Source organism: Rattus norvegicus, chromosome 1 (assembly GCF_021556685.1).
Source record: "Rattus norvegicus strain SHRSP/BbbUtx chromosome 1, alternate assembly SHRSP_T2T, whole genome shotgun sequence".
Classification (NCBI taxonomy): domain Eukaryota; kingdom Metazoa; phylum Chordata; class Mammalia; order Rodentia; family Muridae; genus Rattus; species Rattus norvegicus.
The window spans coordinates 212878783-212906200 of record NC_141534.1 but is presented as its reverse complement, the minus strand read 5'-3'; the positions used below and the strand labels follow the sequence as shown (position 1 = coordinate 212906200).

The 27418-nt window shown below is 53.4% G+C and overlaps 1 protein-coding gene across 2 annotated transcripts; it reads right to left on the bottom strand.

Annotated features, from left to right (window-relative positions):
• Positions 1 to 18388: 18388 nt before the first annotated feature.
• Positions 18389 to 23499, bottom strand: Fgf3 (fibroblast growth factor 3). Of its 2 annotated transcripts, XM_087602159.1 has the most exons (4): positions 23264 to 23499; positions 22444 to 22766; positions 20605 to 20708; positions 18389 to 19154 (listed from the first exon to the last, which is right to left on the bottom strand). In XM_087602159.1, the coding sequence occupies exons 2-4, from the start codon at positions 22661 to 22663 to the stop codon at positions 18741 to 18743; spliced, it is 738 nt and encodes a 245-aa protein (XP_087458285.1). In that variant the 5' UTR covers positions 22664 to 22766; positions 23264 to 23499; the 3' UTR covers positions 18389 to 18740. The 2 variants fall into 2 exon arrangements, with proteins under 2 accessions (XP_087458285.1, NP_570830.1); NM_130817.2 differs by lacking the exon at positions 23264 to 23499 and having other exon boundaries at positions 22444 to 22762.
• Positions 23500 to 27418: the final 3919 nt, after the last annotated feature.

Sequence of the window (27418 nt, the reverse complement as noted above, 5' to 3'; positions counted from 1 at the left end):
GCCCAGCCCCGCCGAGCAGTGGTATATATAGCCGGCGCCCCCTCCTACTCGCCTGCCCGCGGGGCGTCGGTCGCCTGGGAGCCGGGGCGCAGGCCGCCTGCCAATCACCGCCGGGGGAGGAGGCGCGGGCTGGGCGGTGGCTACTGTCACCTGGAGAGACCCCAACCCCTCACTCTTGTCTCCGCCCAGCACTCGAACCTGTTGATCCCGCCCCTTGGTTATTTGTTCCCCAGGGCATCTCCTATACTCCTTCCTTACGGGACCCTTGGGAGCCGCCAGAACCTGGGTCCTTTCTGCTGGCAAGGACTGGCTTGAGCTAGGGTGGGAGGCAGCAAGTCACAGTGGCTTGGCTATCAGGGTGTAACTCTAAGGAGGCCGGGGATTGGGGGGAGCACGATAGGAGGGAAGCAAGACATGGTCTGGCCCCAGAGGCTAGGAAATGTAACGGTCTTCCAGGTGGTGGGAAGCCTGAACTACGGGAGTGGGCGCTTCTAAGAGAACTCAGGTCAAGGACATGAAGGGACAAGCACAGACCCGCACTCCCCTCGTAGGTACCCCAAGGGAAGGAAGGACAGAAAGCTGGCAGAACATTGGGCTCTTAGAGTCATCAGTTCCCTACCTCTGACTCCAGAGCAGGGATTTCCAAGTGTGGAGGCCAGACCTTCCCAACCCAGGAGCATGCCAAACCCTAAGGTTCTGGAATGGTCCCTTCCCCCACCAGCACCCCTCCCCCAACTGTGGCCATTATGGCCTGATGGGGGTGGACTGGGCAGAGCCCTGGCACTGCTCACCTAGGTGTGAATGTCCCTGTTCTGTGGTATCTGAGGAGCCTGGAGCCAGCAGGTGACCTGGCCACTGATGGAGGAGCCTCAGAGCCTGCCACACTCCTCACTGAGGAATCAGTAGCTTGGGCAGGAGCTTCTGGGAGCTGTGATTTCCTTCTGCCCTCTGTCTTTGGGCTTGCACCAATCATTCCTGGTCCTTACTCAGAACACCAAAGGGAACGCAGCCAGGTCAGTCCTGAGCCCCAGAGGATACACTTGAACATCTACCTATCCCTTAGTGGGGTTTAGACCATGTCTCCAAATCTCTTAATGAGGCATTCTGATGCACTTGGCAGCCTGGGATACCCGGGTCCTCCAGTGACTGGTAGAGCTGCTGCTGGCCTTGCTGGCCAGGGAGCAAAGCCAGCTACACACACACACACACACACACACACACACACACACACACACACACACACACACCCTGCTGAGAAACATCCCTTCCCATCCCAGGGTCCCTAATTCCCCTGCTGTGAGTGAGGAGGGCTGCAGGCCTTTGTCTGGGCACTCCTGGGTGTTCCTTTCAGAGGCTGGGACCCAGGCCTGGGTCAGATCTAGGTCATTGCCCTGCACTTCAGCTTCTGGTGGCAAACAGGTTCCCCTACCCCAACTCAATCTGGGAGTGCATCCCTGGCTCTGTGACACTGCCGAAGGAACTGCTGGCCACTACACCCTGTGGGGTGCTCTTGACAGTGAAGTAGTCAGGAGGATCACAATTGGGCACTATCTTCCAACTCCTGTGGGGCCTGCTTCTTGCTCCAGGCTGTGGAACCTTCAGTAAGTGCTTCAGGCTCTTCTCCATGTTCAGTAGTGTTAGGGAGAATATGGGAGCACCGGGGAGGATAAGACTCATGTGGACTAACCCTAGTCTGTCACTAGACTCCCTACCTCATGCCTGTCCAACTTCCAGCCCTTTCCCTAGAAGGAAGACCCAGAGATCTTTTGGCGCAGGACTCCTCCTCCGTTAGGCTGCCCTAGGACCTCAGTCTCCCTGATATCTGTGTGCGCCCCCCCCCCCACTCTGCTTGCAGCCAATTCACACCTTTATTGGGACCAGGTTTGGTGTCCTACCTTTAATCCCAGCACCCAGGAGGCAGACAGGTGCATCTCTGTGAATTTGAGGCCTGCCTGGTCTATTTAATGAGTTCCAAGCCAATCTGGGTTACAGAATAAGACCCTGTCTCAAAAAACAACCCAAACAAAAATCTTCATTTGCTGGAAGGTGGGAGCATGTGCCTTTAATCCCAGTACTCTGGAAGCAGAGATAGGAGGATCTCTGAGTTCAAGGCCAGCCTGGTCTACAGATTCAGTTCCAGTATAGCCAGGGATACACGGATCAAAACAAAAGAAGCCTCCATTTATTATCGCCCCTCCCCCTGCTGAAATTGTTACCATCATGGTGTGATCACAGGTCTAGCTCCAGGCCTTGGAGCACACACAGTAAGTGTTCAATGATGCTTGTGGACCAGTGGCTACTGGCTAAGCCAGGCTGGGAGCAAGTCTGCCAATGGCTTCAGGCTAGAGACTGAAGCTTTTAAGTGCCTGGGACAGACAGGATGGAGTAAGGTGGCTTTGGCTTATCTGAGTTGGGGTCCTGGGCCCCTCTGCCCTGCCACAGGCCCCTGAATGTCTAGTCTATTATGAACTTGGGACACACCCTGCAACCACCAGCTCTGGGTTCAAGTCTAGCCTCCAACCCGTTGTTACATATGACTTTTCACTTGTAGAGTGCTCTTCATGTCCCAGTCTACAAAACGAACACAAGAAATGGTGGCTGTTGTGGGCTGTGGATGTGACTCACTTGTAGAGTGCTCATCGGCCACACGTGAGGCCCCAGTCTTTATCCCCAGCACTGAATAACCCCGGCATGGTGGTGCACACCTACAATCCCATCCATAGGGAGCTGGAAGCAGGAGGAGGATCAAAAGTTCAAGGTTACCCTCAGCTACAAAGAGAATTGAGGGCCAGATGTAGGGAACAGGGTACCAGCAAGGCAAAGGGGGGGGGGAGGGACTTTGAGAAGAGACTGCACAAAGTCTGGGGGGGTGGTGGTGGTAGGGTGCCTCAGATCAGGCCTGGCTGACAGCAAGTTCTGGTCTCTGAGGAGTGGCCCAGGTCTGTGGAGAATGTTCACAAAAATCATCCTCCAGTAGTCTGGAGGCTGACAGGTGAGCCAGTGGCAGGACACCTTGAAGCCTGCAGTCCAGCCCAGGCCAGCCCTCAGAGTGTGACCTTGTGTGACCTATTCCTTAAAAAGTCCCAGAGCCATCCCCTTGAATAACTACTTCTCCTTAGGAGCAGGACTTCTCCAGGTAGCCAGCTTAGCTGTTAAGTAAGATCAGCAGCTTCATTGTCATAAGAATAAGAATGCATAAAAATTAGGTTCTGGGCCCAAGGCAGAAGGAGGCTGTTCTCTGGGCAGGGCCCAGGGTAAACTTTACAAATCAGCTTGGCTCTCCCAGTTTAAATCCCTCTTCTTGTCTCAGCAATGTCTTTATGCAGACGGATGGGGGTGGGGGAAGGCCTGGCAGGTGGGTCTGCTGAGAACTTCAGAGCTGACGCGTTTCCTCTGGGCCTCCAAACTGAGGGGGGAGGTCAGCTAATATTTTAGCATTAAAAACAAAAACAAAATAAAATTGGCATAGCTTGGTGGTGCTCGCTTTTAATCCCAGAACTCAGGAGGCTGAGGCAGGTAGATCTCTGAGAGACTAACCTAGAGTTTCAGGCTAGCCAAGGTTACATAGTGAAACCCTGTCTCAACCCTGTCCAAAAAAAAAGAAAAAAAGAAAAAAAATCGCCCTCCAGATAAAGGCACATTGCAGGACCCCAAGCCTGACTTTAAACTCAGGAACCCACACGGTGGAAGGAGAGAACTGGCTCTCAGTACTGTTCTGTTGTCCTGTAGACACTACCATCCAGTTCCAGAATGTTCTCATCTCCCCAGACTGAAACTGTGTTCCCCTCAAATGCTGACTCATCCTCCCCCACCCCTTTGAGCCCACATCCTGTGGAGCTCAGGGCTTTAGGGACTCCAGGGATCTGCCTAGCAGTGTGTGGCCCTTTGTGCCTGGGCTGGCTCACTGCCTGGAACCTATTCCATTTATTCAGCAGGTACAGGTGCTGTGTGTGTCTGAATTCCCTTCTTTTTGAAGACTGAATAATATTCTACCGCCCAGACTGTCACATTTTTGGTGGCCCCTTGGTTTTTTCTGTGGACCCTCAGGATTCTCCCTTGGAGCTGCTGTGACACACAGTGCCACTACCCTCACCAATTTACCCTTGCTTATCTGACCCCTTTCAGCCCTTCCTGAGAATGCTGGCTTACATCGTAATTCTACAATGGAGTGTGGGGGGCACTGCTGGGCCTTCCAGGTACTTGGCAGTACTGGGGATTGGACCATGATGTCACACTGAGAGGCCAACACCCCTGCCACTGAGTTTGCATGCATGTGTGTTACACGCAAGCACTATCCAAGGAGGGCTGAAGGGGGTGTCATCCCCCCAGAAGTGGAGTCATTGATCACTGTAAAATTGCCACGTGGGTGCCGGGAAAAGAACCCTGGTCCCTGGCAAGAGCAAGTTCTCTTCTTTCCAGAAGTTGGTTTTGGTTCAACGTGTTTGAACTCAGGTTGTCAGGCTTGGCAGCAAGCGTTCTTACACACCAAGCCCTCTCTGTGGCCCTTCAGGCTTTCTTCTCTCACACAGTCTCCATGGAGAACAGGCTGATGTGAACTTCATCACCTGCAGCTCCGTGGTGAGCCCCTGAGCTTGGATAAGTTTGGTTTCTGTTTTGTTTTGTGTGGTTTTGGTTTTTCGAGGCAGGGTTTCTGTGTAGCCTTGGCTGGCTGTCCTAGATTAGGTTGGCCTCAAATTTCCAAGACGCACCTGCCTCTGCCTCCTGAGTGCTGGGAATAAATGTGTGAGCCTGCACTACCACCACCACCCAACCTGGCTAAGGACATCTTTAAAAAGGCATTTTGAGGTCGGGGCTGTTAGAAGAATGCTCACTTAGCGAGGCCCGGGCCACAGTCAATCCCCAGACACATTAAGTTGGGTGTGGTGGTGCTAACCTGCCGTCCCAGAACTTAGGTGGAGGCAGGAGGATCTGAAGTTCAAGGTTATCCCTCTTTACCTATGGCTTGAAGTCAGCCTGGGTTACACAAAACTCTGTCTATAATAACTATTGTTTCCTGGCAACCACACTTCTTTTCAATATTTTTTTTAAAGATTTATTTATTTATCATATACAAGTACACTATAACTGTCTTCAGACACACCAGAAGAGGGCATCGGATCCCATTACAGATGGTTGTGAGCCACCATGTGGTTGCTGGGAATTGAACTCATGACCTCTGGAAGAGCAGTCGGTGCTCTTAACCGCTGCACCATCTCTCCAGCCCGCAACCACACTTCTATGCTTATGGGGGTCTTCCTCTTCTTCTTTCTCCCCTCTTCCTCCTCCTCCTCCTTCTTTTCTAGACAGGGGTTTTCTGTGTAGCCCTGGCTGTCCTAGAACTAGCTCTGTAGACCCGGCTGTCCTTAAACTGCCTAACTCTGCCTCCCAAGTACTGGGATTTAAGGTTGGCACCTGGCTCTTTTTTCTTTTTTCTTTTTTTTTTTTTTTCCCCCCGGAGCTGGAGACCGAACCCAGGGCCTTGCGCTCGCTAGGCAAGCGCTCTACCGCTGAGCTAAATCCCCAACCCCAGGCACCTGGCTCTTTATGGAGTTCTTGTACCCAGAAATGGCCTTCTGTTTCTTTGCCAGGTTTTGTCCTGGTGCTGGTCACTAGGGTCTGACTGTAACAGCTCCTGTGATTGTGGATCAGTAAAGCAGAAGCCCCAGGAGCAGGTATGTGGATCATGCCAGAAGCCATGGCATCAGAGAGAAGGACCTCAGTTGGCCCATCTGTCAGATTGTGATGTTGAATCTGTCATTTTGGAGAATTCTCTAAGACCTAAATGGGCCCATCTGTGCTTGGTTCTAGAAAGGTCAGGATACTAGGGATGCAGATGCACTGCCGCCCTGCCTGTATATGGGGTCCAGGCCACATGTTCCACGACTCTTCTGGCCTGCCCAGGCTGACTGCCGAGCTGGCTAGCAGCAGTTTGCTGGCCCTCTGACTCTCGGGGTTCTGATCTGCCTTCTTGTGTTGCTGGAAAACATGGAAGAAATCAGAACCAGACACTGCACAGGCTAAGGACCAGGTGACTGGAACTCTGAAGCCTTCTCTTCTAGGTAAGTTCATTAGGCTAGGTGTGGGTGGCTTAGTTAGGCTTGGCACTGCCTTTGCCTGGCCAAGCTCTGTCATGTGTCCTCTAATCCATGACGGGGGGGGGGGGGGCTTACTACAGTACACAGCACTTGACAGCTAGCTCAAGGTCACAGGTCACAGGTCACAGAGCTATCTAGTAGTAACAGCACAGGATCCAATTCTGCCCTTGGGTGCCGCAAGCCCCATGAGGTGACAAGACCACCAGGAACCACCTGCTCACTAGGAGGCCACAGATGTGACACCCAGTCCCCTCATCCTTAGGCAAATCAAAGACCAAGGCCAGGAGAAGCTCCCCAAAGCTGGAGAGGGGAATGTCCTCCTCCCTACCTCCATTCTCAGAGAATAGTGGTAAGCAAGACCGGGGGGAGCTGAGACCTGCCCAGAGCCCATCCCCATCAGTGAGTCTTTACCCAGAGTATCTATGCTGACAGTCCTAGAGCAAGACCTGAGGCTGAAAAAGAGTGGCCTTCAGGAAGTAGGTACTCCAGGTACCTGAAAAAATGGGGGAGTGCCAGGGCAGACGTGGGGAGGGCCTGTGAGGAGTGGGGGGGGGTACCAGGGGAGATATGGAGGGGTTGGGGAGGGGCCTGTGAGGAGTGTGTGTGTGTGTGTGTGTGTGTGTGTGTGTGTGTGTGTGTGTGTGTACTTTATAAAGGGGATACAAAGCCTGAATTCCTGATCTCCATTTACTACATGGATGTGTCTGGAAATGCCTTCAGGCCTGAAGTCCCCAACTGGGTCCCAGTGAAAGAGAGACTGTATTAGGAAGACTGGGAGCAGCACAGTCTAGGGTGGTTTCTCCCTCACTTGTTTCTCCCCATAAACCTAACAATTGAGGCCCTTAGTTTCTCCTGGAGACCCAAAGAGTCTGCCTCTGGTGTGGGCACAGGATCAGGGGAAGATGGAGTTTTGGCATGTGTGTGTAAGGGTGTGGGTGGAGCAGGTAGGAGCTCACAGCCCTGGGAGACCTCAGAGGAATTACCATGGGGATGGGAAAAGGTCATTTTAAAGGTCAGACTTGGCCACTGTGTGCCCTGCCCCCAGCCCCAGATGGGCTGAGCCCAAGGAAGGTTCTAGACTGGGCTCTGGCTGGGAGTGACATCCTGCCATGCGTGGTTCTTTTCCCTTTTCTTCCTCAAAGGGGGAAGGAAAATGGACAGAAAGAAATCCTGCAAATTTCCCTGACTGGCACGACTCACTTCCCCAGCATAGATGAGCATTCTCAGGTCCCAGGACAGAGACTGCAGAGGAGCTGAGCCCCATCCTTCCCTGGTGGGCTGTGTGGCTCCGGGGAAGTCGTTTGCTCTCTCTGAGCCCCACTGGTTTACTGTAACGTTGGAGCTAGAATGATGTTCCTAGGTAGAGTTTTAGGAAATGTGTCGTGAGACAGGTTGGCCCCATCAGAAGGAGACCTCATGCGTGAGACTCAGTGGCTCCTCCTAGCCTCCTGCCCTTCCTTTCTTCTTCTGAGTCAGTCTTATGCTGCTAATTCAAACTGGTCTAGAACTCACAGCAATTCTCCTGCCTCAGCCTCCCACCACACCAGGCCTTCCTTGCACCGTCCAAAGTCTGAAATCCAAGTTTTCGTATAAATTACTACAAACCCCATAACCTCTCGTGAAACCCAAATACTGGAACTGTAGAAGACAATTTTCCCATAACTCTTCCACAGTAGGAATGGAATTTGGTGCAGTGAGTTCCGGAACAGAATACCTCATTCACAGATGCTGGGCAGACAGCATTAGCAGTGTATCTGTGGATCTGTCTGCATGTGTGCGCCGTGTGTATACAGTGCCCTTACACGCCAAAAGAGGACATCGGACCCCCTGAAACTGGACTTACTGATGGTTGTGAGCCACCCTGTGGGTGATGGGAATTGAACCCAGGTCTTCTGCCAGAGTAATAAGTGCTCTTAACCATAGAACCCACCTCTCTAGAATTATGTTCTTTTGTTTGTTTGAGACAGGGTCTTACTGTGCAGCTCTGGCTGTCCTGGAGCCTGCTTTTTGGCCAGACTGGCCTTGAACTCACAGAGCTCTCTCTGACTCGGCCTCCTGAGTACTGGAATTAAAGGCATGAGCCACCAAGTTTGGCTCTGTAGGACTTGTGTTTAGTAGCACATACATACTCCAGTACCAATGTGGAGGTCAGAAGACAACTTGTGGGAGTCCATTTTTGCCTTCTACCAAGAAAAACCATGTGGGTTTAAGGGATCAAGCTTGAGATCTATCTATCTATCTATCTATCTATCTATCTATCTATCTATCTATCTATCTATCTACCTACCTACCTACCTACCTACCTACCTATCTACCTCTCTATTGACAGAATCTCACTACGTAGACCAGGCTAGCCTTGAACTCCCAGAGAGATGCCTGCCTCTGCTTTCTGAGTGTTGAGTTGACAGGCTCAAGCCTCCATTCCTGTTTTTGTGGTGCTGGGGGTGGAACCCGCTTCTTGTGTTAGGCAAGAGCTCCATTGGCCCTCTGCTATAACTCCGCTTCTTTTTTTTTTTTTTTTCGGAGCTGGGGACCGAACCCAGGGCCTTGCGCTTGCTAGGCAAGCGCTCTACCACTGAGCTAAATCCCCAACCCCAACTCCGCTTCTTTAACTAACTAATGTCCCATGTGCAGGGGCCCTAGGGGCCTCTTTTAATATTTTGACAGTGCAAAGATTCCCTTCCCCTCAGGCATTGAAGGATGGACCGCCAGCTCCAGGCACTGCTCTATTTGATTCTAGACTGTCTATACACACATTCGTTTGGGGCCCATGAGAGACAATAACTGTATCCACCACTGCTCCTTGGGGTCCTCCCAGACCTGAGCAGAGGGAAGAAGGTGTCTGGTGGCCTTGCTCAGGGACAGTGCAGGGTCCTTTTTGTGGGTTCTGCACTAGGGCGTCTGCCACCTGCAAGTTGCAAGGACACAGAAGACTTTTGTCCAAACTACAGTCAGCTAAGTCAGCCCTCAGGGAAAGGGTGTTAAATGGAAGAAAGAAGCCCAGAAAGGGAGAGTGGAGAAAGGGGAACTCCTAAGCCTACAGCCATTCTCTCCAGAGCCCCTCAGGGTGCATCTCTGTTCCCTCTCCTGACAGTAGGAGGTGTGGGCCTTGCTCAGTAACTGCAGGTGGGGCTGGAGAACCTTCCCTTCCTGGCTTCATCTCACCTTGACCTCTGGGGAGAGACCGGCCTGCCTTTGGACAGGTTCATCGCTGGAGACCTGGAAAAATCCAGCAGAGCCCCTTTGAGGGCAGGACTGGTGCAACGTTCACAAATACTCTTCTGGGACGGGGTTGAGTGCTCTGTGTGGGAGCTTTGGAACGGCTCAAGGTCACCTGCCTGTTTCTCTGCTTTTTGCCTCTTGCACCAATGTCCCCAGGAGCAGCCCAAGGGACAAGTATGTTCACAGCTCATGGGAGGAGGGGCTCCATGGACACCTCCGGGGCCTCAGTTTACCTAGTGATCTGCCATCTAGCTCAAAGACTCACCCAGTGACTCAGCCATCCAGGTCAGGGCATCTCTGTTGGCCCATTGATCCAGAACCCCTATAGCCCCTCCTCACACTGGAATTCAGAGGGCAGGGAGCACTTGTAAGTGCAGGTTCGGTCTGGTATCTTGGAGGCAGGATCTGAGTAAATTTGTCAAACTGGGGGCCTCACTGAGCCACACATGTTCTGGAAAAGTCCCTCCAGAGAACTGTAGAGACGGGTTAGTCGTTATTCGCTCTGTGGCTCTTGCAGAAGATCCGGGTCAGAGTCCCAGCACCTTCATTAAACGACAGCTCACAACTGTCACTATAGCTCCAGGGACTCCAACTCCCTCTTCTGGACTCCGTGGACATCTGCCCTCACTATGCGTATGCTCACACATGTGACCTGCTGCAGTGGCCTGTACCTTTTCTTGTTTGTTTATTTTTTTTGAGACAGGGTTTCTCTGTGTAGCCCTGGCTGTCCTGGACTCACTTTGTATACCAGGCTGGCCTCGAACTCACAGAGATCCGCCTGCCTCTGTCTCCCTAGTGCTGGGATTAAAGGTATAGGCTGCTTGATGGTGACGCACACCTTTGATCCCAGCACTGAGGAGACAGGCAGGAGGGTCTCTGTGGTTCCAGGCCAGCCTTGTCTACATAGTGAGACCCTGTTTCAAAGAAACAGCAAAGAAAACAAAACTTGTTTTAAAAAAGAAAAAATAACTTCTAGAACCTGGCTTGACACTGGCTCTCCCCAGACTCTGGGCACCCCACTAAGCCATGTCTTGGGCACCCCACTAAGCCAAGCCCAGGGTACCCCACTAAGCCAGGCCCTGTACACCCCACTCCCCTGCCTTCATTGGAACCTAAGAAACTCAGGAAGCCTTGCTAGGTGACAGACACTTCCCTCACACCTTGAGTGAGGTCTTGACCTCTCTGTTCCCTTCAGGGAGAGAGATATATTCTCCCTTCCCCATAGCCATAATCTAAAAAGGAAGCCACCTATGCTGCCCAAAACCTGGGGCCCCACTAAGGACACCTGACCCAGCCGCAGCTCTGAGGCCAGCTCCTTGGGCTCTCAGGACCTGGCCACCCCTCCTATGCTTCCTCCTCCCTTATGTTACCCTGCAGGGCTAGGGACACTGGCCCTGTGAGGCAGCCCAAAGGCCTTTCCTAAGCCGTGTCCTGGGTGACAAGCAGTCTCTGCTGCCTGCTTGCTGGCAGACCACACGCCTGCTCTAAGCCTGCATGTGATGCCGTCTAAGCCAGGGCAGACCCGGATGCTATTTTGGGGGTCTTTCAACTATTTTGGCAAAGACCAAATGGCAGCCTCCTTTAAAATAGCCACTCCAAGCCTAGGGGTCACCCCCCCAACCCCCCACCCCCAGGAACCAGGTTGCCCAGGTCAGTAGCTTCTCCACCACTCGTCCGAGTTAAATACAGATCCAGCATCTGGAGCTCCGAGAGACCCATGGAAATCCTGACAGCAAACCCATTGCAAAAACTAAAATAAAGCCTGTTGGCTGTGATGGTTCTCAGAGGACACTCGGCCTCGCAGCCACTCCTGCATCCTTGGGAAGTCACCAGAGCAGCAGAGGAGGTGCCGAAGTGTCAAGGAGACGAGTCCCTGTCTGCCCAGCTGACCACACATGTGTGGGTCCCTTGTGAAGCTCGCTGTGTGGACAAATGTGTTTGTCTCCGGGATGGGCCAGGAGCCCCTGAGAGCAGGGAGCCAGGTCCCCCCAACACACCATCACTTCAACTAAGGCTGTAGAGTTCGTTAAGATGTCAATCATTGCTGACCTGGTTCTGGACACTGGCCAGCCTTTCTTAGTGCAGACAGAGGCATAGCCATGATGCTTTGCCACCTCTCTCCATAGCCTGACCTCTTCATGTTCTGTCTACCCATGTGGGACTGACCTGGGCTAGGCATGAGCTCTTAGCTCCCTGTCCTAGCTCTGTGAGGCCAGAGGGTGTTGATTCCCTGGAGCTGGAGTTACAGGTCCTCATGAGCTATTCTACCTTGGTGCTGGGACCTCTGAGCCCTTTTAAACACTGAGCCTTCTTTCCAGCCTCTCCCAGACTCTATTTTTCAACTTAAAAATAGAGTCTCAAGTAGCCCAAGCTATCTCAAATTCAATGTATAAAGTAGGATGGCCTCCTGCTTCTACCTCCAGGGGGCTTGGATGAAGGGATGAAGCTTCATTAAGGCTTTGCCCACTTCAGAGGTTGTGGGGGAGTGTAAGTGGACAGAGAAACTGAGGTACACTGAGGCTGCTCACAGGCAAACTATACTAATACAATGTCAGTCAACAAGATATGTTGCTAGTACAGGAAGTCCAATCAGGCTCACATCTATAAACACTGCCTCGGAAAGCCGAGGCAGGAGGATTACAGCAAGTTAGTTCAAGGCCAGCCAGTGAGACCCAGCACATCACCCAAAATCCTGCAGACCCTGCAGGGGGCTCTGGGGCTTGAAGGTAAATCCTGTTGATGGTTGGTGCTCCTTTGCTCTGCAAGGGTGAGGAAGGCGGTAAGAGCAGGCCAGCATCAGCCACCAAACAGCTTGTGGGGAGCATGGAATGTGGTGGTCTCTGCCTGGCCTTAGCCCTAGCCCCAACCACACTGGGGACAAAATGCTGAGACCGTGGCCAGGCCTTGCTACTTGTAGCCAGGACCTTCCCACCCCCCAGAGCCTTTGTACTTGCCACCACCTACTCATTGTGTCTTCTTGTCCTTTGGGTCTCAGCCTGGACGCTGCCTCCCCACACACATGGTCTTGCTCAGAGCATCATCTGTTGTCCCTGCCATGTCCCTTTAGAGCATCTCTTGGTTTTACCTCTCTTGCTGATGTCTGGATGGTGTGGGCCACACTGCTCTGGCCTTTCCTCTCTGCTAGGTGTGTGAAGCTAGTGCTTAGGGCTGGATGAGAAAGCAGAGTAGGTATGGGTGGGGGTTGTGTGGAGCAGCATGCAGGTCTACCCCACCATTTGAGAGACAGCCTCATCTGATGCAGGAGGTGACCACAGCACCAGCCATTACAGCACCACCCCTGTGGTCTCACCTAAGCAGCCATTTTGTGCCTCAGCTGAGCAGATATCACATTACAAATATAGAGGAAAAAGGTGGGAGTTTCCTGGGTCCCTGATTGGTGTGGAGCGGTCTTACTCCAGGCCTCTCAGATCTAGCCTTCTGCCTGAACCCCTTCCGATGCCTCAGTTTACCCATCTGTAAGTGGAGATCATTTCAGTCAAGCTGAAGGGTCACCAGGAGAACCCACAGGATGATTGAGTGCAAAGCCCCCGTTCACACGGAAGCTCTTGGTGTGCCCACTGAGTTCATGAGCATTAGGGTACACTTTATTAGGGATACCTAGCCAGGTGTGGTGGCGCACTCCTTTAATCCCAGCACTTGGGAGGCAGAGGCAGGGGGATATCTATGAGTTTGAGGCTAGCCAGATCTACACAGCAAGTCCCAGGCAAGCCAGGGCTACATGGGGAGACCCTGTCACCAGGGGCTGGTTTATCCGCTAAGAGCACTTACCAAAATAAATAGGTAAATAAATAATAAATTAAAGTGAAATCGGGGTTCCTGGCCTGAAAGGCAAGCAAGAGCTGCTAGCAGTCTGGGCACTGGCATTCTATCCAGGCCACCTGGGAGCACAGTCTGGCTAGTGAGCTGTATTTCAGAGCCATGTTGGTTGGTGGGTTGGTTGGTTGGTTGGTGGGTTGGTTGGTTGGTTGGTTGGTGGATTGGTTGGTTGGTTGGTGGGTTGGTTGGTTGGTTGGTTGGTTGGTTGGTGGGTTGGTTGGTTGGTTGGTTGGTTGGTTGGTGGGTTGGTGGATTGGTGGGTTGGTTGGTTGTTTGGTTGGTGGGTTGATTGGTTGGTTGGTTGGTTGGTGGGTTGATTGGTTGGTTGGTTGGTGGGTTGGTTGGTTGGTGGGTTGTTTGATTGGTAGGTTAGTTGGTTGGTTGGTTGGTTGGTTGGTTGGAGACAGACCTTACCCTTAGTCCAAGTTGACCTCAAACTTGTTATTCTCCGGCCTCAGCCTCTTGAATCTTGAGATGATAGGCCTGTACCACCATGCTTGACTAGACCCCTGGTTTAGATCAGGGTACTAGGCCCTGCCGTGGAGCAGGTAGTAATGAGTGGGGAGCTGGGGAGATGTCTGTAGTGCCCTGTCCCGGGGAGGTGGAAGCTGTAAACCCCGCAGTTTTGAGGTGACCTACCTGGAGCTGGTGAGCGCTGTGAAGGAGGAGTATCCGGGCCGGACACGGAGATGGAATCAGAATTGAATGGGGGTAGGGAGTGAGGTGGGGTGGGGCGGGGGATTGAGGGTGGGGATAGGGTCTTTCTAGAGATTGAGATTAATGGGCAGCTGGTGTTCTCCCAGGAGGAGAATGGGGAGTTTTCCTTATGAGAAAGATCTCATGGAAGCTATCCAAAGAGCCAGCAATGGAGAACCCTTAGAAAAGATCACCAACGGTCTGCCTCCCTGTGTCATCCTGCGGCTAAAAACGACTCTCCAAGGCTTGGTTCTGGGGTTTAAACCTTTGTTTCCTTGTGATTACACTAGGAACTCCTTCTACCTCTAGCCCCTCACTTAGCCCTAGGGTAGCTAAGACCCTGACCTCACTTTGTCTCTTTAGGCACAAGGAGGGATTAGACATGTCTATGATCTGAGGAAGAAAAGAGATGTTCTCTGTGGACGTTACCACCTGCTCCTCACATCCTTTTCCTGGGATCTGTGCCCTCTGCAGTCTGGTCCTCTTCCCAGCGTGCCAATGCCTTTCAGATGCCACAGTTGCTTTATCTCATTGTCTCAGAGTCCAGGGCAGTGTCAGCTCTTGGCAATAAAGAGTAACTAAAGGGCTGGAGAGATGGCTCAGTGGTTAAGGGCACTGGCTGCTCTTCCAGAGGTCCTGAGTTCAATTCCCAGCAACCACATGGTGGCTCACAACCATCCATAATGAGATCTGGTGCCCTCTTCTGGTGTGTCTGGAGATAGCTATGTGTACTTATAGAAATAAAAATTAATTAAAAAAAAGAGTAACTAAAAAAAAAATCAGGGTCTTAGACAGGAAACTGAGCACCATGTGAGTCACTGTGAGCAGCAGGGGTTTAGAGCCCACATTGGGTCTGGTCACAGCCCTGCTTTCCCCACTTTCCAGCAAGCAGCTTCTGTTCTTTGGGTCTCAGTTCCCCTTCTGTCCCATCTGGGAAACTGAAGCAGTCAGCCACCACAGCATGGCGTGGAAAATGTTTCCAGCCCTCCTGTTCTTCCAAGCTCAGCCAGTCCCTTGAGCTATATCCCTGTCCTGGTTCTCCTGGCTACAGCACCTGTCCTGCCAGCCCCTACTCCTGCACATGTGCCATCTTGTGTAATCCTGAGCCTATTGGGGTGGCCAACCATGACTCACCCAAGTAGCCATCACCTGCAGAGACCCCCACTAGTGTCCTCACCTGGAAATAGTGGGCCCCCAGCCCCCAGCAAGCTCCACACCTGAGCTCATCCCTGAGGCCACTGCCACCTGCTGGTGGGTAATAGAACTGCATGGGGTGGTCCTGACCCACAGAGCTGTCACAGGAAGACCTGAGAGTCCCAGCACTTACATTGGACCTCTCCAGATGCAACTCTTGAGATGCTCAACTTGGCCAGGCAGGAGCGCTCACCCCTATAATCCTGATACTCTGGAGTTGGAGGCAGGAGGATGGTTAAAAGTTTCAGATCAGCCTGGGCTTGAGTTCCAGCATCAGGTCTTCATTAAAACAAGCTGCACAGTCCCCTTGTCTGAGGTGTGACCTTGATCAATTTTTATTGAGCATGCCTTGCTGTCACTGATGCCCTTTCTAGAACATTTTCTTCACCGGGAAAGGGCTGCACCCACTCGCAGTCTCCTGGCTCCCTGTTGTAGGCACTGCTGGTACTCTTGCTGGTGTCTGTGTGGACCTGTGTCTTGTCTCCTGGCACAGTTTTGGGGTGAGCTCAGAGTCCCATGCAGTTCATATTTGGTTTTTTCCCTTTCCTGTTTTGTTTTTTTGAGAGTCTTTCTATATAGCCCCAGCTATCCTGAACCTATGTAGACCAGGCTAGCCTTGAAATAACACAGATCATCCTGTCTCTCTGTAGATCTGGCATCCTGCACACGGGACGTGGGACTGACTTCTGTCTCTCAGCAGCAAACCCTCTCCCAGCATTTTCCTCCCTTTTGAGGCAGAGTAATATTCACCGTGTGTCTGGCCACATTTTATCTGTCGGGATGGGGATGAGAACTCTGGTCCCCTGCATCGAGTGCTGCCGCCGCCACCGCTGAGTTCAGGTGTGTCTGCCAACTCGGCCTGGAGTCCTGCTCTCACTGGATTGTGGGATATTCCATCAAGGCTGCTGTGGTTATCCTTGGTCCAACTTTGTGTACTCAGAGCTGCCACCCTATCCTCACGACGGTCCCACTTTAAATGCTCAGTCCTGACCCTCCTGGGAAAAATCTCCATGAAGGCTTTACTCACAGAGCCTGGGCTGTTCTTACCTCCACCCCACCCCCACCCCCACTCGGCCTCCTACCCCCCCAAACCCCTCACTACTCTTCTTCTGAGGTTCCTCCTCTGACCTACTCCAGTCCCCTCTGTGTGGAAGGAAACACTGCTTCCTCACATGCCCATGCTACCTCTAGGCTGAGGCCTCTGACCTCCCAGGAGCTTGGGTAACTTTGAGCCTGGGAGCTGATCTGTCCCCTCTCTACACCATGGGCCCTTCTTCTTTTTAGGCTCACCCAAGATCTGGTGTTATGGTTCTGGGGAAGCTGAAACAAATGTCACAACTGCACTGGGATGTGGTTCAATGGCCCGTGTGGCATGTTCTAGACCTCAGATTCTATCTCTACCACTGCAACACGTGTGCACACGTGCACGCGCGCGCGCACACACACACCAAACAACAATAACAAACACCAAAACAAAACAACAAGGAATAAACAGAATATCACCAACCAAAACAGCAGAAATGTATTGTCACAGGCTGAAGGCCAGAAGTCCACGGTCAAGGTGGTGGGCAAGGTTTTTCAAGGCTCACTTGTGCCTCCTGAGCTTCTGGGGTTCTGGCAGTCTCCAGCCACTTAGCCGTGGAAGCTTCACCTTGATTTAGGCCCCAGGTCCACATAAAAATCTTACCGCTGGGATGCTCTGAGTGTCTGTGTGGCTTGCCTATGGGTCTCATGTGTGTGTGTGTGTGTGTGTGTGTGTGTGTCCTGGCCTATAGCCAAATCTCTTCATAAGGACACTAATGACTTGGGGTGTTGCCTTCCCTGAGCGTGCATGGCCTCCTATAAGCCACTCATATCTAGCACAACCCTTTTTAGACAAGAGTGTGTTGTGTCAACCAGGGTCAAATGGTTGATATGAACTGAGCAGGACATGAACGCTCCCACCTCCCTCCTAACCCAGGTCCCTGTGAAGCCACTGGTCTCTGACCAAGAGCAAGGGACAGATCCCCTGGAAGAAGATCAGCTGCCAAAGTGGCCCAGAATCCTATTGGGTCAGCTTTAAATATCATCTGACAGACACTTCCCAGTCCCCTATTCCTCCCCAGGAGCTGCTGAGGTGCTTGGCTCATTCTGGGGAACAAAAGCCCTGTTATCACTGTCACCTTGGATGCCAGTTCCTTGGGGAACAATTCTAAGGTCTGAGGCCTGCTGAGGGGCTGAGGCTGCATCTACCTATCCTGAGGCCGAGGGCAGCTCCATGCCAAAGGTCTCATCACAAAGGTGCAGAGGAATCTGGGCCTGTCTTGGGGTTGGCTGTCAGGAGAGCCTGGAGTCCTGGAGGTGGGTAGCAAGAACAGAGGAAGAAAGGAACCCCTGCCTGAGGTCTTTCACCTGAAAAAAGCAGTTCTCAGAGAAACACATAGCTCCCAGCGGGGCATGCTTCATCTCCATGGACAACCTGACTAGGTTGGGAATCACCTGGCAGACACTCCGCTGTGCTTGTCTGTGACAGAGTTTTCAGAACGGTTCAACTGAGGAAAGACACCCAGAATGTGGAGTCACCATCCCACGGACTGAGACCCCAGACTGAGTCGAAAGCTGAGCACCAGTGTTCATCTCTCTCTGCCCTGTGGTGCAACGTAACCAGCTACCTCAGGCCCTGTTGCCATGGCTTCCTGTACCGTCAAACTAAGAGCCTGAAAGGAGAAAAGGCTAGGCACCACACATCTCTCTCTGCTGAGCCCCAGCCATCCCCCCTCTGCTTCCTGGCTTATGGAGATGTGAGCAGGCTCTGCCTCCACAACCTCAATCCGCCCTCATCATCCCACCTTCCCCTCATCATGAGTGACTGTGTGCCTTCAGACTGTGAGCCAAAGTAAATCCCTTCTCCCTTAAAATGCTTCTTGTCAGGTGTTTGCTCACATCAATGAGGAAATTAACACAGGGAGGGAGGGGATCCTAAACCAGAACAAATCTCTAGATCCACACTTCATACACATGTGTGCGTATGTGCGCGCGCGCACACGCACACACACACACACACACACACACACACACACACACACACACAGAGGCCTGGAAGTCAAAAGTCCAGGACCATGTGTGGGCATGCTTCATACACACATCCTCTCAGAAATACACTGACACCCTTCTACACACATGCCTGTGGGTATTTGCGACACAAGAGCCCACAAACACATGCATGCGTGCAGCACCTCAGCCCGTTTTCAGAACACAACCTTCCTGACACCACGCAGTGAATCCTACAGACCCACTGCCTTCCCCACCCTCGACAGAATATCTCAGTTGGAGCCTCAGGGCATCCTAAGCCTGCATCCCAGCTGTTAAGTAGCAAGACAGACAGACACCTTTAATGTTTGAATCACAGCCCCTCCACTCTCCACTGCCTCAGGTTGCCAGGACTGTCTGCCATTGGCTGGGCTCCACCCAGGGTTAGGATGACCCCTGTAATTAGAATTCCCTCTCATGTAACTCCACACACATCTTGAAGAGTCTTCCAGAGTCTCTGACCCAAGTCCCTCAGCAGTTGGCACTTGCTCTTTAAAAGCCCCCAAAGGCATGCAAGTTCTTGGTCCCCCATGCAGCCACCCCACAGACAAGGGTGGGGAGGCTGGGTCTCCAAGTGGATCTTGGGTGCTTGCTGAGGTTGGTCTCAGAGGGCTTCCAAGTGGCCACTCAAGCCATAGCCAGTCCCCCTGTATCCAGTTGGGCGCTTGTAGTGGCCTTGGTTGGCAAATGCTCCATTTTGCCATGATCACCTGGGCTCTGCTTCTTCTGCCTCCGCTGCCTGGGTTGGCTGCCCTCTCCTGGGGCTTGTGGCTGGCCACTCTGCAGCAGCCGTACCATCTCATGGTCCTTGTGACCCAGCACTCGGGGCAGGAAGAGAGAAGACTTCTGTGTGCGGCGGGTCTTGAAGCCCCTGCGTGGCCGACCCTTGCCGTTCACAGACACGTACCAAGGTCTCTGGGCACCAGGCTGCCGTCGAGCCCCTGGCCCACTGGGCCCCGTGCGGTATAGGCGGGAAGCATATGTATTGTAACCCAGCTCGTGGATCCGTTCCACAAACTCACACTCTGCGTTGTAGTGCTCCTGTGGGACAGAAGGCACAGTCAACAGCCATGGAGGCCATGATGTCAATGGGACCACAGCTCCCAGTGCCTCCCTCTCTCCTAGGCTGCCTGGACCAGCTGTCCACACCTGCCACTGTGTAGGCAGCCTGGCTATCCTACCTTTCCAAGACTGTGCCCTGCTTCAAGGGACTTTCCTTCACTATCCTTTGGGCTGTAGCCTTGCACTTGGTTCCGTGCTTGGCTTACGGTAGGTAGAGCATGCCGGAGGTGGCTGGCTGGCTGGTGTGTCAGAGGGTGGATGTGTTGTTGGTGGGCCGCTGGACAGGTGGATGGATGTGATGGGTGGGTGATAGATAGATGGGTGGATAGATGGGCGAGTGGGTAGTACTTAGGTATGTTGCTGGGTGAATGAGTGGCTGTGTAGGTGGATGGACAAATGAATGTATAGGTGGTTAGATAATTGGGAGTAAGGATGGTACTAGGTGGATAGATGTTGGATGATGCTTGAGTGGATAGGTGGGTGGGTGGTTTGGATATGTGAATGAGTGTATAGATGGAGGTGTGGGTAGATGACTGTGTGGATGGGTGGATTGATGGATGAATGGATGATAGACAATGAATGGACAAGCTGAAGGGCAGAGAGGTTGCCAGCTTAGGTGACTAGCAGCTCCAAATGGGAAGGAATGAGGCCTATGTGACAAGGTGCTACTTCTGGGGTTAGGCAGCAGGAAGTGAGGTGAGTCGAGGTGAGTTGAGGTGAGGTGCATGTTGAAGACACAGACACTAAGTCAAGGAGCCCACATGTCTGAGGACTTGGAGGTGACTGGCGGTGAGGCTAAGAGAGGAGATGGCCCATCATGGCCCCTGGTTGGTCCTCTCAGCTATGGAGGCAGGAGTAGAGGGTGTGCTGACTTCAGTGGATGCATCACATTCTGCCGGCCCTTACAGTAGAGGGAGTTGTGGGAAGCTGTGTTCTATGGCTTCCAGGAGGTGGGGATTGACTGTGGAGTGTCACTGGCTCATGGATACAGCACACAGGGAGCCACACTACCCAGGACAGCCAGGGACAGGCTTGCAGGAAGAGGCCTTAGATGCCAGCTGGCAGCTGAAAGAAGCTGGGGCCTGTCTGCAAGTCTGTGGACGTCCCAGATGGGTTTCTGGAAAGTTCTAGTCCAAGCACCTGGACCCCAACCTCATCATCCCCTGCTGCCATGCTCTCTTCCTGTCTCCACCATTGTGACGTTCAGAGAAAGAGACTGACTTCAGATAGGTGGGAAGAGCATTTTCCAGAACACCTAAGGTCTGTGTTGGGCAGGCACTCAGAAGCCCAGGAGGGATCTGAACAAGCTTGAGTCTGGCATGACCTGGGGGCCAAGTGGTCTATCATTCATATCCTCTCTGTCCCCCAATCAGATGCTCAAGCCAGATGGCTATTCCGTCAGCACCTGCTCACTACTGATGGAACTCACCGAAGCATACAGCCGTCCTCTCTTGTTCATGGCCAGGTACCGCCCAGAAAAGAGCCCTTTGATGGCCACCACGCCCACCTCCACAGCAGTAATCTCCAGGATGCCTGGAAAGAGTCAAGAAGGGTCCATCAATTTCTCTACCTAGGTAGAGACTAAGCCTGAGCAAGCCCCTCAGCCCAGGCTTAGGAAACCGGGACAGGTGAGCAATCATAACCACCCGGTAGAGATGGGGCTTGGAAGTCCTAGCAGGAAGAAAACATTGGGTAGGCAGTGAGGAAGTGGACATCCAGCCACTGTGTCTGAGACACTAATCCTAACCTCATGAGAAGACATGATGGGAATGTCCTGCCCCTGCCACATACCTCAGATGCAACCTGGGCAGTTGTGCAATCTTGTGAACGGCTTGGTCTAGCAAGCAGAAGCCAAGGACACGTAACTTGCCCAAGGCCACACATGATGGTTTGGGGATCCAAACCCCAGAGCAGATGGAGACTCAGAAGGGGAGGTGGCCCAGAGACTGTCAGGGAAGCTAGGCCTTGCAGCCCAATCATAATGTCACCCCTAGTGGGTGCTGAGGAAAGGTGTCAGGACCCACCCAGACCCTAGAGTAGGTACACAAGTTAACGATCTCTCAGCACAGATGGCAGAGTAGCCACCAACACTAACCACCAGAGTTTGTTCCACTAACCCACATGATGGAAGTAGAGAACCAACTCCAGAGAGAGAGGGAGAGAGAGAGAGAGAGAGAGAGAGAGAGAGAGAGAGAGAGAGAGAGAGAGAGACACTGTGGCACACAAAACAGATAAAATACAAAACCAATCAAACTTCTACCAGCTCCTTGCAGTGAACAGTATAGTGCTTTGGGGGTGGGGAGCGAAGATTAAAGACCCCAGAGAGTGTGGATCGAAGATTCAATCCCTTTCCCGGGAGCGCCCTCTGGGACCCAGCGCGGTCCAGATTACCGGGACCAGTACTGAGATTCTGCAGGGTAAGAGGCCTCTAGAGCTGGCGCCAGACAAGCACCCACCTAAGTGCCCCTAGGTGTGGCAGTGAAGGTGCCCCTCCTCTACATCTGGGGCCGCCCAGGATCAGGCAACTGGGGAGGGGTGCGCATGAGGAGCGCCCCGCGCTCCAGATAGGGGCTGGTTCCTAGGACGCCCCCGCGGGGCTGCGGCTTTACAGGAGGAAGCTGCGGTTCCCTCCGCCGCCCTCGCCCCCTGCTCTGCTTCCTGCGCCCCGGGCGCGGTGAGCTTTGCGCAGCTTCCCTCCCACGCGGCGCTCAACACTACTGGTCGAGCTCCGCTCGCGTGTACCGAACCCACGAAGCCAAACCCTGCAATGCTCGGGAACTGGCCCTGGGTATGATCGAGCTGCAGGCCGTGGATGCGTGCCAGCCGCATCAGAAACACGCGGGGACGCCTGTCTGTCCTGTCGTGCTCTTGTAGGGCGCAGGACGAGGGACAAGCCTGTCCCCAGACACCGCGTCGCGGAAACCGAGGTCTGTCTAGTGGAGTGTCCTCGGCGCATCGGCTGAGAGCAAGGAGGACGAAAGGGACTGGCCATGCGCCCCGGGGTCGTCAAAACAATAAAGAGGGCGATAAATCCTTGTCCAACGGCTTTTCACTGAGAAATACAAACGTGTCAGAACCGGGGTCGCCTCCCGCGCAGTTCCTGGGGGGAGCGGGACGGGAGGGCAGCTCTCTAAGATCGGTAGCTGGGACCGCGGTGTCGTCTTCGGACCGACCTCAGCTCTGCTCCCACCCGGGACGTGGCGACAGGGGACCAAGCCCTCCGATCTCTTCCGCCACCCCACTTCCCTGTCCCAACCTGAACACTCACTATAGGCGCTGTTCTCAAGGCTGCCGTTCACGCGGCCGCTCGGGTGAAGCTGGAGGTGGTACTTGGTAGCGCAGTAGAGCTTGCGGCGCCGGGGCGCCCCGCCGAGGTGCTCGTAAACGCCGCCACGGCCGCCCGCATCGCGTCGAAGTCGCGTCCCGGGCCCCGTAGCTGGCCAGCCGGGTTCCAGCAAGCTGAGCAGCAGAAGCCAGATCAGGCCCATCCCGGCATCGCGCCCGCCCGCAGCGGCGGCTGCGCCAGCGCGGGGCTCACGAAGGCGCGGCGCAGGGAGCACACGCTCGCGCGCCAGGCCGGCTCGACTGTGGCTAGGAGGGAAAGGGAGGGAGAGGGAGACCGGGAAGAGGTGGGGGACGGGGAGGGAGGAAGAGGAGGGGAGACAAGGAGAGATGGAAAGAGGTGGAGATGGAGAAAGGGACGGGTGGAGAGGGAGAGAGAGGGAAAGAGATAGACGGAGAGAAGACAAGAAAGAGGAGAGGGAGATGGAGAGAGAAGACTGAATTTTCACCCAGGAATGGGGGTCCTGTTTCTTTGCCGAACACAGTTCTGAAGAAAGGGCGTTTGGCAACAAAAGGCGGCCGTGGTCTCTAGCGAGGGCGCGGGGCTCAGGCCGGGTGTCGCCTGCGCATAGCGCCCCGGCCAGCGCCGTCGGGCCGCCGCTCCTCCGCCGTGCGCCTTGCGCCCCCTCCCGCCTCCGAAAGGTCCCCGCCCCGCCCCCGTCCCCAGACCAATTATGCCTCGGAAAATTATAGAGCAAGGCCTAAAGGCAACCGCCCCTAGGTCCTGTCACCCCCTCCCGCCTTACATCAATCCTGGGTGCACAATGGGACTGCGGATGACTGATGTCTGCGCAAACAACTTGCGGGGAAGTCTAGCTAACAAACGCTCACGAAAGGCGGCGCCTAATCCAGAGCGATTGCGGAGGGCGGCGCGTGGAGAGATGGGGTTGGGTCGGGTCGGTGCAGGTCGCTTCTCACACCGTAGAGCTGTCCTTAGGCGTCCAGTCTTGTGGCCCGATGGCCCTGGAACGCTATGTCTCGAAGCTACCTAAATGACCAGAAGGTACCAAGGGAAGCTTGTACACCTTGAGCAGGAGTGGTCTTTCCCAACGGTGGTCTAGAGAGGGGTCTGCACAGATAGGAGCAAAGACAATAGAGTCTGAGTCTTAGAGCCCAGGAGATCTAGGAAGAGACAGGAATAGGGGTGGGAGAGGCAGGGGTGGGAGAGATCAGGTAGAAGAGAAAGAAGGAAGATAGCCGTGGGAGGAGGAGAGACGTGGAGAAACAGAGGGCAACAGAACAGAAGGGAGAGAAGATCCCACAAAGCATGCCCACCTGGCAGGCCAAGGGGGAGTCTAGGTTCAGGGAATAGCTTCCTGGACCCTGAGCTCTTGACTTCAGTTCCTTGTCTCCAAGGGCCTCAAAGAAGACTTCCCTAGGTATCATGAGAAAAGGTCCCACCCCACATCCTTCGCCTGTGCCTTCAATGGTCCCCTGGCCAGCATCTACCCTCAGGTGTGTCTGAGGACCCAGTGGCTTGGCAGCATTGGCTTCTACATTGTTCCTGAGCTCTTGGGAGGAGTCTGGTGGGAAGCCCTTGTCGATGTTAGATCTTGAGAAGTGTTTGGGGGCAGGGAGTGGGAGAACTCCATGCTACAGAAATAGCATGCAAATAGCACACACTGGGGCATATTCTTCCCTGAGACCTCATGTAGGGCAGCAAGTCCTCAGTGAGCCCTCTCCAGAAAGCTGAATACACATGCCCCCCACAGCCGAGCATCCTCAGCAGTCTCCCAGGTCCTCTGTTCTAGCTAGGGTCTGCAGGGTCTCTGCCCTAGACCTAGCCCCTGGAAACCCTTAGGCAACCTGAAGACTAAGTCACTGACCTGCTAAAACCCTGGAGTCATTGGTGGAATCTGCTTTATGTGGGACAGCCCGGTGTCTTGATGACCAGTGTGGGGTTGGTGGCCTATGCTCCTAAGATAGCACAGCAGAGTCAAGAAGACATCTCCTCCCTAAACACCCCTAGCATAGCACCTGGAGCCGGCTCCCTCCCCGTGCCTGGCCAAGAGAAGTGCAGAAGCCGGATGCCAGCACTGGAGATGTGGAAACTGAATTCTGGGGTCAAGGCTAGCCGTAACCACGAAGTAGATATGAAGCCAGCCTCAGCCTTGAGACCCTGTCTTAGAAACAAACACATCTAAGAAAGGGACTGGAGAGATGGCTCATTGGTTAGGAACACTGGCCATTCTTGCAGAGGACCTGGGTTCAGTTCCCAACACCCACCTGGTTGCTCTTAAATGTCTGTAACCACAGTTCTAGGAGATCTGACACCATCTTCTGGCCTAGGAGGACACTAGGCACCTATCTGGTACAAATACCTACATGAAGGCAAAAGATACCCATACACATAAAAATAAATACATTTTAACACACACACACACACACACACAAACACACACCACACACACACCACACACACACACACACAGAGACACACACAGAGACACACACCACACACAGAGACATACACCACACACAGAGACACACCACACACACACACACACACACACCACACACACAAACACATACCACACACACAACACACACAGAGACATACACCACACACAGAGACACACACCACACACACACACACACCACACACACACACACATTATGGTGGTTTGAATGTGCTTGCCCTAAGGAAAGGCTCTATTAGAAGATGCGGCCCGTGGGTTCGGTCCCCAGCTCCGAAAAAAAGAATTAAAAAAAAAAAAAAGAAGCGGCCTTGTTGGAGGAAGTGTGTCACGGTGGGGGTGGGTGATGAGACCCTGCTCCTAACATACTGTCCAAACTGCTGTTTGTACTTCTGGAGCAGAACCCACCCCAAGGTTCTCAAACATGTTGGGGAAGGGATACACTCAGTATCCAGAATCTGCTACTGTTCTTGGGCACATGTAGACATCAAGTCCCACAGGGGCAGGAGTATTCTTCCCTACTCAGAGCTCCTAGGACATGTGGGATGAAGAGCCCACAGGATGTAGCCACCGGACTTGGGGAGAGTCTACACTGTGCATGGCGTCCCATGTGGGTATGGATATCTGCCTGTACGGTGTACAAAGACACACCATTGCCATTCACCATCCTGGACTGACTGAAAAAGCCCATCTGCACCTTCGTGTGGTCCTTTCTCTTCTCCTCCCCACTGCACCTGTGGAAGGTGTCTGGCTGATCCCCACAACAGGCAGGAAAGGCTCCACCGAACTGGAGCCTGGGCTTCAAGTGAGCACCCATGCGAAGGCCCAGGGACTCAAGTGAATCAACCCCAGCTTACTGAGAAAAAGGACAGATGTCTCCTGATGACAGGTGACTCCAGCAGACTGCCCCCATCTCCCAGATGTGTGCTCCTGAGCCAGTTAGCTCACCTCTCTGAGCTTGGGAGAGCTCTAAGATGGGCTGCTTTTAGGATTTCAGAGGTACAGTGACCCCAGGTCAGTGCCCAGCTAGCATACTGGGTCTCTTTCCCCTGCTCTTGGTAGTGAAGTAAAGAATGAGTTTGGGGCCAAAAGTCAGGGATATCACAGGGCGCTTTCTCCCTGCCTCTCTTCTCCTGAGTTTCTATGTAGGTGTAGGGGCTGGAGGTGGACCCAGACCCAATAACCAGAGAGATCAGAGGGGGTAACTTCCGGAGCAGAGACCCTGGGAGCTGTGTTAAGCAGGCTTTGGCCAGGTCTGGGGGTGTCCAGGCGGGAAGGTGGGGCTGGAAGAGACCAATTAGTCAAACGGCTGCAATTGGCCATTTGGAAGCAATTAACAGGGTCTCCATTACCATATTATGCCCCCTCCACCCCCTCCATGCTCTACTAAGCTCTGCTCTGTATGGGAGGGGAGACTACAATGGAGGCCCAGTGCTTGCCCCGTACAGCACACATTCAGGTTCCCTCTGTGTGAGGAGGGGAAGGCAGGGCAGCATCTGAAGCACTGGCAATGGGGTCCATTCACAGCCTGAGAGAGGGTGGGAGCAGGGTCTTCCAAGGTCAAGAAGGCAGGTGGTTAGAAATACAGGAAAATAGCTCTGGGCAAGAGAGAACTGAAGGAAGCAGGCCAGGACTGTAACCAGGATTGTACACACCCACCTTCACCAATGCTGGTGCCTGGAGTCCAGGTAAAGACAACTCCTTCCAACCGGATCGTGGAAGATGCAGAGAAGGAAGGGCCCATGGACACTTACATATGTCACAGAGGAAAACCCTGGGCCAAGAGTGTGGATGCCTTAGGGACAATTGAGGACCAGGTCAAAGTCAGCCAGGACCTCTTGGACACAGAGGTCTACCCTATTGGGGGCCTACCTTAGTGAAATTCTGAGGGCCAGCTGAACTTGGACACGAACCCAGTTGAGATTCTGCCACATGGGTATCTGAAGTGGTTGTGGGCCTACGCACCTTTCGTGCCGCCGACTCCTTAATTGTTAACAGAAACAGGGAGCTGGTTGTGGTAGCACAGGCCTCTACTCCTAGCATCTTGGGATGCAGACAGGCATCTCCGTGAGTTCAAGGTCAGCCTGGTCTATGTTGCAACTTCCAGGTCAGCTAGAGCTACATGGAAGGAGAGATCCTGTCCTCAAATAACAAAGGAAAACAAGAGGCAGGCCTCAGGATTGTGGTAAACTATAATGACAGTCTCTGAAAAGCCTTGGGACAGTTTGGCCAATGGGCTGTGGTCCTTGCTGTTAACATACGGGGTGGATTCATGAAAGTATCTGGAAGAAAATCAAGACAGGAGTGAGAACTCCAGGGTAAGAGTGTGAGAAAAGGGTGGAGCCTGCTAGGGGTGGCCACACCCACCTTTAACCCCAGTACTCAGAAAGCAGAGGCAGGGGGGTCGCAGTGACTTCAACGTCATCAGGACCACACAGGGAAACAGCCAGGCTACACTTGAGACCCCATCTTAAAAACACAAAA